Genomic DNA, 12705 nt, shown 5'->3' with positions numbered 1-12705 from the left:
CATACATAAACTCGAGTGGCCACTCGACTGCCATATGAATTCTCTACACACACGCACACACACACACACACACACACCATTTCCATTCAAGTGGAACACTCAGACACAAATATTACAAATGGGGGGAACGGAGCGAGAGTACAATACAATAAATCAACGAGAACAGGGCTCGGGACTCAGAGGACTCAGAACTCAGGACTCGAATGCCGCCTGCTACAAATAAATGCATAAACTTCGAGTGTCAAACAATGGGGAAAAGTAGCAGAAGTGGCAGCACTGGCAGCACTGGCAGCAGTGGCAAGAGGCATGGCATGTTGTTGTATTTCGTTGCAAACCATTTCGCGTGCCAGTCAATGAGCTATGAAAATATGAAAAATGTAAACGACAAAACGTGTCATTTATTGTCCAACGAAAATGTGGACTGGGGCCATGCAGATGGACAGCTCTAAAGAGTGGGTTAAATGGGGTAAAACAGTGGGACAACCCCTCAATAAGGTACAGTTTAGTGGGTGGACAGGACAGGGCAGGACAGGACTGGGCTAAGTGTGTGTGTCAAGTGTGGGCTATTTTGTCAATTTACAAATCACTTTTCATATGCTGTTTGTCAAACAGAACTCTGATGGCTTGCCCTCTTTACGTACAAGTATGCTGTTTGTCAGACAACAAAACTGACGGGGTTTGACTGACGTTACGCATACGCAGCGTTGGCCAGTAAAACATGAGTGATTCACACTTAAACACACACAGCTCTAAGGAGTGTATGTGTGTGTGTCCTGTATGTGCATAAACTTATGAAATAATACAAGCACGCATCGATTTAACCTCAACAAAAGGCGCGGCCCCATAATGTCTGCGCGCCCCATGCAAAAACGGACAAAGGGAAAAAGGAAAAGGAAAAGCAAAAGCAAAAGCTGAGGAGAAATCTGTTGAATATCAAATAACAATCACTTGGCAAGCTAAATATATCATTATGCTTAAGTAGGTAGATGGTGAGGGTAGAGGGTAGAGGATGCCAGGCACCGGCACCGGCACCAGGCACATACGAACCCAAGGACATGGGATCTCCGTGAAGGGTGATGGAGGAGTGTGTCTGGCTCTGGCTCCGGCTCCGGCTCTGGCCGTGGGTGGGCTGGGGCGGAGGGTCCTCAGCTGTTTTGTTGTTCCAAAAACGCTTTGCGCGTTTGCTGTTGCCTGTGTTGTTGGGACATCCTTTTTGCTTGCCTCCTTCGCCCCTTCTTCCTTCTTTCTTTTGCCTCCTTTTTATAATCCTCACAGCTTGCATGTTTGCTTAGCACCTTGCTTGGGGTACAGAATGGCGAGCAGGGGGAATGGATTTCCAGGGGGCGATGATGTGGAACAGGTTTAAAAAGTTTAAGCCCTAGAATCCTGTTGTTGCGGCTGCCGTACGGGTGGCCAGAGGTGGGGTGGTTTTCCCCCCTGTGTATCCTGCCGTATTTTATATATAATACATTTGGTAAAAATGTACAAATCATCTTGCATATTTGATTTGCATACAAGATTTCGTATCTGCCAATACCTTTTCCAGGATATCTCCTCCTTGAGAGTGGTAGTGGGCGTGGACGTGGGCGCGCGAGTACATGAGTGTGTGTCCTTGAGCTCGTTTGTATGTCCCCGAATTGCACAAGAGATTCACAAATTGCTTTCATTGATTGCCAACAAAGGAGGTGGATTCCCCCCTCTGTACTGGGAATTCATGTGCCACTCTCTCTCTCCCTATGAATGGAAGCTGAGTGAGTGAGAGCCCTGATTCCCAGCTGGGAATTTTTTTTCTTAAATTTTCCTCTAACGAAAGCTAAACTGCAGAAAACGGCTTAGAATTTGTCCTCCCTGGACCACGTTGCGTATGAGTAATGTCGCTTTTGGAGGGGGGGGTGGCCAACACTTGAAGAACAGCCCAAACAGCATTTTATAACTGACCAGATGCTAGGAGGCCCCGGCCTCCCATCCGCGACCAGTTGACCCAGTTGATCCCTGCCCCAAGGTCCACTCTTTCACTCACCCCCGCCACTGGACACAGGGCCCACTCTTCCACTGCCATTTGTCGTTTTTGGCTGCGTGCCGTGGACGGCTACGTGAAATTATTACGCTGCAATGCATCATCAAAAGTAAACAGCAGCAGCAGCAGCAGCAGCCGCCTGGCACTAGACAGCCAAGGGGCATGGAGCCAGAGCCATAGCAAGAGCCATGAGAGATGGGGCAGGAAACACCAAAATGTGCGTCTGACATATTTGAGAGCAGCAGAAGGAGCTTGGGAGGAGGCTCCCTGGGGTAGGCATGAGCACGAGCACGAGGAGCACGGTCCGGTGCTAAAAGCTTACTACAAAATTCATCACGGGACACGGACACGCATTTCAAAAAGCGTACACAACGAACGCAATGCCAAAATGTATTTAAACAGGCATTTAAAGCATTTAAGCGCTAAACAATTGAGAATAAATAAAACAACTAAAGTCCACAACAAACAGAGGCATCCATACCCCGAACCAAACCCAAACGAAAACTCCGGATGGGGTGGAGTGGGAAGAGCGTGGAGCGTGGCATCAAACAGATGAGACAGCGCAGAATGGCGGACATGCTGCTAGAGTAATTGTTATCCTTGTTGGCAGTGCACAGGCACGTAAAGCTCTCAAAGAGCTGGAGAGAGCTGGTAGCATGGGCAGGGGTAAGGGGAACAGAGCAGACTAAACAACAACGCCACTTGAAGGCACGAGCCAAACAGCAGGAACAGCAGAAACAATCCTGTAAGCAGCACTCAGCGGCACGCACTTGAAGCTGGAGGAGCAGAGAAGGAGCAGCTAAAACTGCAATCGCAGCTGGCGCTAGTCCTGGTCCTGGTCCTGCTCTTGGTCCTGTCCCTGGTCCCGGCTCAGCTGTTGTCGGTTTGCCTTTGACTGAAAGGAGGAGCAGCACTACAGATGCGTCTCCACAGGCATCCATTCCTAGGCATTCAGCTCAAATTTCTCCGCTGCTCTTATTTATTTTTAATATTTTTATTTGCCCCATGCAAATAGGCAACGCTTTTCCCTGTTTTATTTATTCTAGCTGCCGTTGTTTTGCGGCGTTGCTTTATTGTACACTCTGCAGGGGGTACCATGGGTCTGACTAGATATTTGACGAGCTCCAGACCCACTGAGAATATGCACAGTCCCTCAGTTCTGACGGCCTATCGTTCCCTTAGGGTATTACATGCTTCGGCTATCCAAGGGACTTTTACTTTCCTGTTTTTATTTACCAGCGGTTTGTGGAGAGGCAAATCTTTACATTTCAATGCGTTTCAATTAAGTGGAGCGCCGTTTGTTTGGTCACGCAAAAATTACATGGAACTCTCCCCTCTCTACCACCCTCTCTCTCGCTCTTGCTGTATCGGTGAAAAAGTATTCATAGACTGGGAAAACTTGTTAAGTTTAGGCCGTATAAATCAGGCGCGGAACTGCAATACCAGCGGACTCGTCATGCAACGTATTTGATATCAGAGAGAGCAGCCTGTGGCACGCCGCTCCCCAACGTAATTGAAATACAAAGCCAATTTATACAAAAGCCGATAAAAGGTCCCCAAAAGGCAGCAACAAACAGCAACAGCAACACTAAGCGGAACTCGGTGGCATGCCACGGGAACTGGGCGACACACACCAGCCGCAGCGCACCGGTTGGAGCGGGGAAGCTGAAATAAGGCAGCAAAGTGGCAATCACGCCAATCACGCGTAATAAATCATTGCGTGAGTGAATGTCCGCATGTGTGTGTCGATGGGAGGGGTGGTGTATCTGTGTATGGGGCTCAGCATTTGGTGGGTCAAAATATGAGACACGGAGAGCCATTTGCTTGCTGGCCGGCTAACGCCAGTCACGTGCTGCCTTTCCACCACACGCAATTCGATTTTTTTCATATACCAACATTTATACGAGAATATATCGTGGAAAAGCCAGCGCCAGCCCCAGCCCAACTCCAACTACAACTGCTTGGGAAAACACAAGCACACCCATGAAAAGTGAGAGTTGACAGCCAAACAAAGGTCGATAAGCGGAGGCGCCCTCCCGCCCTAGCCACCATTGTGAGCGATGACAACTTGTGACCGAGCTCCGGCAAACAGCAATTAAAAAGCCAAAAGGCTTCAATTAAGCCTTGACCTTTCGATATTAAAGCAATTCTTTGGGGTAATGCACTCGAAGAAATTTCTAAGGGAGTTTCATTTGGAGGCGAACACTGCAGTTTAGTATTTCTGCAGCGCTCTTCGTTGGTATTTTTATAAGCGTCTCTCACTCTTTCCCACTCTATTTCTCACCTCTTCTGTCTGTCTCTATCTCCCCTTCTTACTTCTGCTCCTCTCCCCCAACCTCTATATTCCCATGTAATTCCTCTCTTTGTTTAGTTTTCAATTGGTATTTTGTAGTATTTGTGGTTGAATTTTTCAAAGAATTTAAACATTTTTCTTAGTTTTTATGATAGAAATTAAAAGGTGTTTTTGTCAGTGGATTTAAAAGCCATGACTTGCGTCCTGACTAACTGACTAAACGCTTTTCCAGCTGGAGTAAATGGAGTGTCTCAAGGAGCTGGCGCATGCCTCCTCTATCATTAGGTAACCTAAAGTTGCAAGGCACGCCCTGACCTCCTAGCCAGCACCTCTTTGCAGCTACCAGCTCACAGCCCCCAGCTACCACTCCCCCCACAAGGCCCCACATTCATTATCTTGAGCAAGCAGCGCGTGTAATTTTCCACCTGTAATTGGTGTAATTGAGTGCAAGTGCGGAGAAAATATTCAACATGCCAGCAATTAACATAAATTCTCCGCGCTACGCGTACAAAAAATATATATAAAAAAGAAAGCGCGGGAAAGGGTAAGGAAAAGGCAGTCAAATGATAATGAAAGAAGGGTGTGGAAGGCAGTGGAAGGGGCAGGGGGCATTAAGGGAGAGATAAGCAAATGGCCGGCATGCTGTGAAGCGTTCATAATTGCCCGCTTTTCCAGTGTGTGTGTGTGGGTGTGTGTGTGGGTGTGGGTGAAGGCGTGACAAATGCAGCTTGGGACTTTGAAAGGGAAAGAACCGAAAGAAGGGAGCGGAGCCGGAAGACGGGTTAAAAAAATGTAGCATACTTACATGCGCAGCGGAAGTAGTTTATGTTAATGACAGACCCATACATTTACAAAGTGCTCATCCATCTCTCTCCTCTCCTCTCATTTGCAGGCATCGAGTGCTTTCAGCGGTTCTCAGAACAGCCCAAGTACACGGAAGTGAATCCCGGACAGGATACGCTGCTCACATGCAAAGTAATCGACAAACGGGGCACGTGCTCCTGGCAGAAGGATAACAAGGTAATTATATCAGCCACAGCACACACATCTCACACTCGCATCTATCGATGGCGGCCCCAGTTTCTAAACATTTTGATTAAACTCATAACTTGGCCAAAACTCTCACAGCACACGCACATGCACCGACACCGACAGCGACACCAACACCGACACCGACAGACGTGTCCAAGGCTCTGGGCCTCATATCATATTCGTGGCTCGTCCTGTGGTTCAATTAAGTGTTGTTCTTTTGCCCTCCGTTTGTGGCCTTCATGTGGCGTACGTAATTTACACCCTGGCCAACCAGGACGAGTCAATAATGAAAGCCAAAACTTCCCTAAGGCAGGGGGGACAGGACTTCTTTGTTTCTCTGTTGATTAGAACCATATTGGCCAAGAGCGATGCCGAGCAGCGCAGCGTAGCGCAAGTTTTAATCGAAAGTGCGTGACAGTGCAGAGGGGACTGAGGTGCGGGTGGAGTTGGAGTTGGAGTTGGCCAACTCGATTGGAATTCACGGGAAAACGCTTCGAGGCTCTCTCTTCATTTGATGGCCGAAAATGAACTCCAGTGCCAGTTTTCATGGAATTTATTGGTTTTCTGCTGTCATTTTTATGGCAGCCATAGGATGGCAATATGGTTAATATTTGCAAGGAAATCTTTGGTGCCTAAATGTACTTTTGTACTCTTTCTAGCGAATAAATGCTTAGACATATTTCTAATAGATTATTCTAGAGAAAAAGTCCCTAGTTTGTTTATATTTTTCTCTTTCGATTTCTAGAGAATTTTTGATTATTTCCACATTTCTGTAATATAATAGTGATGACATAGACTTTTGTTTTTGCCAAATGTGTCAGCTTTGAAACCTCTTTGAATCCATCACAGTTGTCATGGCGTGAACCCAATTTCAGCAGATTATTTCTATCAATTCTTTTTTGTGAATAAATCCACAGATTTAAATGTGGAATAAACTCAATGGACATTGAATGCGTGCTTCGCTCTATAAAGAAAACTATGTGTTTGAGCATTGCATGTGCGAAAGGAAAAATAAGAAATATAAGAAAACAAACGCGTTATTCCCTATTCAAGAGAAATACTCAGTTCTTTTGACGTGTAAAGGAATGGTACTTTTATACTCTTTCTAGAGAATAAATTCTTAGAATAAGTGAAAACATATTTCTAATAGATTTTTCTATAGAAAAAGTCCCTAGTATGTTTTTATTTTTCTCATTCGATTTCTAGAGAATTTTTGATTATTTCCAACATTTTTTTGGTTTCCATTTAACCAGAAAAAAAGTCCTGTAGAGTAGAGCAACATTCTCTTTATATTTTCGTTGAAATATTTGTCCTTCTTATGCATAGAGAAAATATTCCCCCTCCAACGAATTAAGATAGAGAATTTATTTCCTTTTCGCCTCCCTCTGGCAGAGCGTTCGAATAGAGAAATAATTCCACTGATCCCTCTTCCACAGAATTAGTTATTATTGTTATGAATAGAGAAATTTTCTGCTACCTCAGATGTGAGTTCTCCTAAAGTTCTTACCATTTAAAATGGTTGTTCTGTGGAAGGGTGGGGAGGAGCTTAACTGCAGGTCCATGGACATCTTAGTTTGCATAGCAATTCCAAAATGGCCTCATTATGGATCTGCTTTAGCCACAACAGGGGAAGGTAGGGGGCAGGGAATATGTTGTATGCTGCTTGTTATTCATGGCAATTGTGTGCGTTTGAGGCATAACTTTTATTTGCTGCATGCCCCTCCACTTGTTGTGGCAGTTGCTTATGCAAATGCATGCTCCTCGGGGATCAGGGAATGCCAGTGGAGGTGGTTAGAGCGGGGTTTCTCCTGGTCCATTGTATGACAAAAATCAGAAAGCATTTCAAATGTCCTTTTTCATATGCTGCGCATCGCAAAACTCCTCGCTTTTGCAGCACATACTTAAATGTTTACATGCTTTGTGTCTCCACTCCACGGAGTCGAAGGAGCCAAGGAAGGAGCAGCAGCAGCAGAAGCAGCAGTAGCAGAAGAGTGGAACCGGAAACGGAAGTGGGGCTGGAAATAGGGGACAGAGAATAGCTGAAGAACAAGACCAAAGGACAAACATCATTTGCATGCATCGAGCGTAGCACTCACGCTCACATACACATACACTGATGCTGATGTTGCTGTTTCGGGTTTCATTTAAAATTCTTCTTATTTTTGCATATTTCTACCATTTTTTTCCCCCAGTTTTTTTCGTATACCCTTGAAGAGGGTACTATGACTTTTAACAGGGGTTTAAAATACAGAGAAGGAAAATTCCTTTGCTGCTGCTGCATCATATATTCATACCATAACAGATATCAATCCTCAAAAGTATCAAAGCATTCGGCTGCAATGTCTGCTTTCTTTTATGCTCAACGTTTTCTCAATTTTCTTCCATTTCGGGGTATAGTTTTTCCCCATATATTTTATGTACAGTTATTATAAGTACAGATACTATGTATTTTTGGGGATATTTTGTTGTCCCACAAAGCGAAGGGGTGGCACTGCCCCTGATGCATTCTAATTGTGCCAAAAAGGATGCCGGACGTTAAATTCCAATACCATCACTGGCTGCTGCTGCTCCTACTCATCTATACTCTCATCTGAGTGCATTTCCTGATAATTTCAAAGCAGGATGATATCCGCAACCTCCTTCCCCCCTCCCATACACATACCCATACACATATAGTATGAGAGTTCAGCCATTTGAATAAATGTAATTTTTGGGCATCAAACTTTTTTTTTATGGCAAACAAAACGGATTTTTTTCGACTTTTCCTCTGTGCCTCAAGTTTTGTTGTTTGGCTGCTATGCAGTTTTGCAGTTTTCCCGGGTTGTGTGGGGAGGTTCCTGGAAAATGTGTAGAATTATGTCGATATGAATATCGATTGGGGGAAAATGGGAAATGTTTTGGCAACGTCAATGGGGTCGGAGCCAAATATTTACTCGATTTGAGGTTTTTTCTCTCCATCTCTCTCTCTATGTGGAAATTGTTTTTCTGGCAGTTTTCTGGCAGGAGCCTATCGTCTCTCCCTCTCTGTCTATGGCTCCGCTATACTCGTATATCTCTCTGGTTTCGCCATTGTTACCATACACACACCTAACCCATGGATGACCCCACGTCCAGTCAGCCCATTGAACTTTGTTTTATATCGCTTGGTGTGGGGTCAAATGGAATAATATCTCAAATATGTGCCATGCCATCAGCCGCAAGCTATTTAATAAAACAGAGATACCAAAACCATCGAAAGGTGGTTCTGCCATTGATGCATTCGAGAAATTTATGCTTTATGGACACATATGCATATGTGACAATCAAAATGCATTTGCTCTACAGAATTCTATGCTCTTAAAGATGAGATTAAATCATGGATTTGGGTATAGAATCTCCTTCGCTTCGGTTGTCCATCTTCTTGCCATTTTCCTGTCCATTTTCTTTCAATAAATGTTGTTCAATGGACACAAATTCAATGCTGCAATTAATATAACCCATTAGACCAGCAGAAAACACAGAATATACAGAACACAGACGCAACATTCAAAGCCAAAATGCAATTAGGCAGAAGCCCACTCTCTCTCGCTCTCGCTCACAGTGTCTCTCTGTGTCTGTATCTGTGTCTATAAAGGAAAAGAGAGAGGTCTCGGTCTCCATAAATACTTAAATGCGAACGTTGCCAACGCTGAGAGATCACTAATTGTAATTTAATTTCCAATTAGCAAACAAACTAATGCCAATTTACAGAAAGAGAAGGAGGATTGCAAAATGGAGTTAAATGGGGGGAAATGGGAAAGGGGGACTGTGATAGGGAATAGGGGATGACCAGGCGATGACCAGGCGATGGCCAGGCGATGACTGTCTGTGGGATGTTTGTGCAAATCGTAGACGAAATTACACGCCCGACTACATCGCAAAAGTTAAACATGCTAAACATGTCGTAGAGGACATAGCAGCCGCCGCCCAGTTCATTTCATCGCCATCATCATCGCTGTCCTGTCCAGCTCTTCGATTCCGCCTCCTCCTCCTCCTTTGTTTCAGCTTGAACTAATCCGAAAAACCCTTGTCTCCTCTCAACCCTCAGCCCGTTGGAATCTATACGAAGAAATACGAATGGGCCTCACGTATGGGTACGAACGAGAATGGGAATGTCTTACATCTGGATCTCCATCCACCGCCAGTGCAAATTGGCGGCGACTGCTCGCTGTGGATACGCTCAGCCACGCTGGACTTTGACGACGGCCTGTGGGAGTGCCAAGTGACGGCCAGTGATTTTACCACACAGGACGCCCTGACCAGTCAACCGGTGCGCCTGGTTGTACGTGGTACGTATACGAAAGTGATTCTCTGTCTGCCCGGGGACCATTCTTTTGGAACCCTTTCAGTCATCATTTAATTCATTTTCCGAGCTGGAAGATGTCCACTTTTAATTGTACTAATCTTTGTTCTCACTTGCAGTGGCGCCACAGCGTCCTCGCCTTGAGTACGAGGCCGTACACGTGCCGCCGGGCCACAACATTACCGTCGATGCTGGCGCCATGGCGACAGTGAAGTGCGTCTCACATTATGGTAATCCACCGGCCACCCTCAAATGGTATTTGGGTAAGTGTCTGGTAGCCCCATTGATTGCAGTTGTTATCCTGATGGACACAGACACGGACATGGACAGGGACACTGACGACCCCCTGGTCATTGTCCTGTTAATTAATTTGCCAACCATTTCCCATTTCCTGTACTCTGTTCTCATTCTCCTTTCCCTCTCCCTCTCTCGCTCTTTATCTGTGTCTGTTGCAGGCGACCAGGAGATATCTGCGATGCACCCCCAAATGAATGCCACCGAGCCGGATAATCCACGCACCTGGTCCTCCACCTCCGTGGTGCAAGTGTCGGCAATGCGAGAGCGTCACGGCGACATGCTGCGCTGTGCGGCCTTCCACGAGTCCTACACGGCCAAATCGGTGCCCGTCGAGGCCCGTCTCGATGTGAAATGTGAGTACCCCCCGACAGCCCCTCATCTCAAGCCAACAAACCAGAGCTCCCGAGACATACACAGTTCAGACTTTGAATCAGTTGCATCCCAGGCCAGGGTCTAGACAGGCAAAGTGCCATCATTTGATTTGGCTTAGAGTCAAAAGAAACTAAACGCCAGGATAGAGAGAGAAACAGAGATGTAACAATTAAATTAACAACAATTTGCTGTAATTTCCTGTTTTGCTGAGCAATTCAAGAGTTGACTTGTCCCAGAGGCCGTGGCCAGAAGGAGGACCAAAGCCAGAGCAACAGAAACAGCCACAGCCAGAGTCAGAGTCAGAGCCAGAGACTTGGCCTGCCTTGTTGACTCTGTTTGCTCTGTTTTCTGTTTATATATCTATTTCTGTTTCTGGTTCCTGTTTTTGCTAACCCAACTTGAACGTTTCTCGTCTGTTCTGGACTGGTCCCTTGCAGATGCGCCGAGCATTCGTCTAATTGGCTCACCGGAAATCGACTTGGAGGAGGATAAGGATGCGCTCGTCCTGCGCTGCGTGGCCGATGCCAATCCGCCAGCGAGCATCGTCTGGCGACGGGCTGGTCGCTCCGAGATAGCCAGCCTGCAGGTGAGTTTTACCTGCTGCTGTTGCTGCTGCTGCAGCACCTCCCAGTCCCTGCCCAAGAGGAGAAATCCTTGCTCTTTGTTGTTTATGTTGTTTCAAAATTGTATTCTCCCTTCTTCTACCCCCTTCGCTGGGTATTTATCTGAAGTGTAGCAGAAATTTGTAATTGTATTAAATTGCCTTCTCTTGCCCTTCTCTCTCCACCCGGTATCTGGACAGGAAACTCTGCAATTGCGTCCCGTTGGGCGAAGGGATGCTGGACTGTACACCTGCCAGGCGCAGAATTCGGTGGGAACCTCGGCGCAGATTTCGGTGCAGTTGGATGTGAAATGTACGTATACCTTTACCTTTCGCTTTACCTCCCCCTCTCTCCAGTGGAGTATTTATCTTGGCCAAAGTTTTCACCCAGCTCTTTGCCTCTGTCTTTTCTCTCTTTAGATCCGCCCAAAATTGTTTCAGCTGGCCCGGATCGCCTCACCACCGCGCCCCTGTTCAGTCCGGCTGCCTTCGAGTGCGTTGCAGAGGGTAATCCCATGCCATCCTACAAATGGGTGCAGAGGTGAGTCCCCTATACTATATACATATGTACATACATATATACATATATGCACAGTTATGCACACAGATATCCACTTGCGGTGGCCCGCGATTCGGTAGGCTCCAACAATTTGCGTTGCATACTTTTGGGGAGGGTGGCGGGCAAACCGAGGTCCTGGCTTAGTGTTGTGGCCTTGCTCCTTATGAACTCTTTTGTGCCTACTCTGCCTCTGATGCTCTGGCCATTGTTTGTGGATTGGCTGGCGGCGTTAATTAAACCCGGCTCATGCGGCGTATGCGCAATATTTGCTTTTCATTCAAATTGAAGCCTTTTAAAGGCATTTTCATTTGCATTTGCATTTGCACTTTACGCTATAATTAGGAGTAAGAGTAATACGAGTAGCACGACCTCCGCCAACCACCACCCCACCACCCGGCCTCCCTCTATGGGAAAACAACATTTCCCTCTTACGTGAGCGCGTTTCCTGTTGCACATTTCCTTCTTAGCTGAAGCCACACCCACACCCACGCGCTCCAGCCCACTGCCAGTTGATGATGATGATATTTTGCGTAATTTTAATTAGCTGCACAGCGGAAATTGTCTGCATCTTGAGGGAAAACAGCAAGAAAAGTGGAGTGGAGTGGAGTGGAGTTAGATATAACCGATGAGAGAATACCCTGAAAGTAGCAATCGATTAAACTATCGAAAAATATCAGTTATCCATCAATTAGTAGTTCTATATTCTACAGCTGCAAGAGAGGCTAAAAATTGCATTCAACTTCCATATAAAAGGTACTTGAAGGCACATTTCAATAACGAAGCACAAGCTTCATTTCCTAACCCATATAGCCTTCCATTTAGAGGGTATTAAGCCGCCCCGCACATGATGCGTGCTGGATTAGGTTCCTTCCGTTTGCTGCTGCTGTTATTCCCCTTTCTCTCGGCTTTCCAGGCAGGCATTAGTATGCAAAGCAGGCGAAGCCTGCGGAAAAATCGAAACCACTCTTCATGCATATGACTGTCTACAGCTATCCATCTCTTTCTGCACTCTCTCTCTCTCTCTCGCTCTCTATGCCACCTCTCTCTTTTGCACTCCTCCGTTGCTATTGCCACATAAGTACGTGATTTTTGTGATTCCATTTGTTTGCACTTGCCCCCTAGACAATCAGGCAAACATCATACAACATACTCGTACAAGACTGGGGCTTAGATCGTGATCGGATGGGAGGGGATATGGCGGTAGGGAGTGGGC

The 12705-nt window shown here is 46.1% G+C and overlaps 1 protein-coding gene across 4 annotated transcripts in view; it reads left to right on the top strand.

Moving 5' to 3' along the window:
- LOC111071018 (hemicentin-2) overlaps window positions 1–12705 on the top strand; it is a 79061-nt gene that overhangs the window by 31274 nt on the left and 35082 nt on the right. For all 4 annotated transcript variants that reach the window (XM_022362118.2, XM_022362110.2, XM_022362135.2 and 1 more), the window contains exons 2-8: window positions 5203–5330; window positions 9409–9649; window positions 9783–9926; window positions 10119–10313; window positions 10770–10918; window positions 11135–11246; window positions 11354–11474. In XM_022362118.2, the coding sequence (XP_022217810.2) occupies window positions 5203–5330; window positions 9409–9649; window positions 9783–9926; window positions 10119–10313; window positions 10770–10918; window positions 11135–11246; window positions 11354–11474 (1090 nt within the window). The remainder of the gene's footprint in view (window positions 1–5202; window positions 5331–9408; window positions 9650–9782; window positions 9927–10118; window positions 10314–10769; window positions 10919–11134; window positions 11247–11353; window positions 11475–12705) is intronic.

Source organism: Drosophila obscura, unplaced genomic scaffold (genome assembly GCF_018151105.1).
Source record: "Drosophila obscura isolate BZ-5 IFL unplaced genomic scaffold, ASM1815110v1 contig_4, whole genome shotgun sequence".
Lineage (NCBI taxonomy): Eukaryota > Metazoa > Arthropoda > Insecta > Diptera > Drosophilidae > Drosophila > Drosophila obscura.
This window is presented reverse-complemented; position numbering and strand designations above follow the sequence as displayed.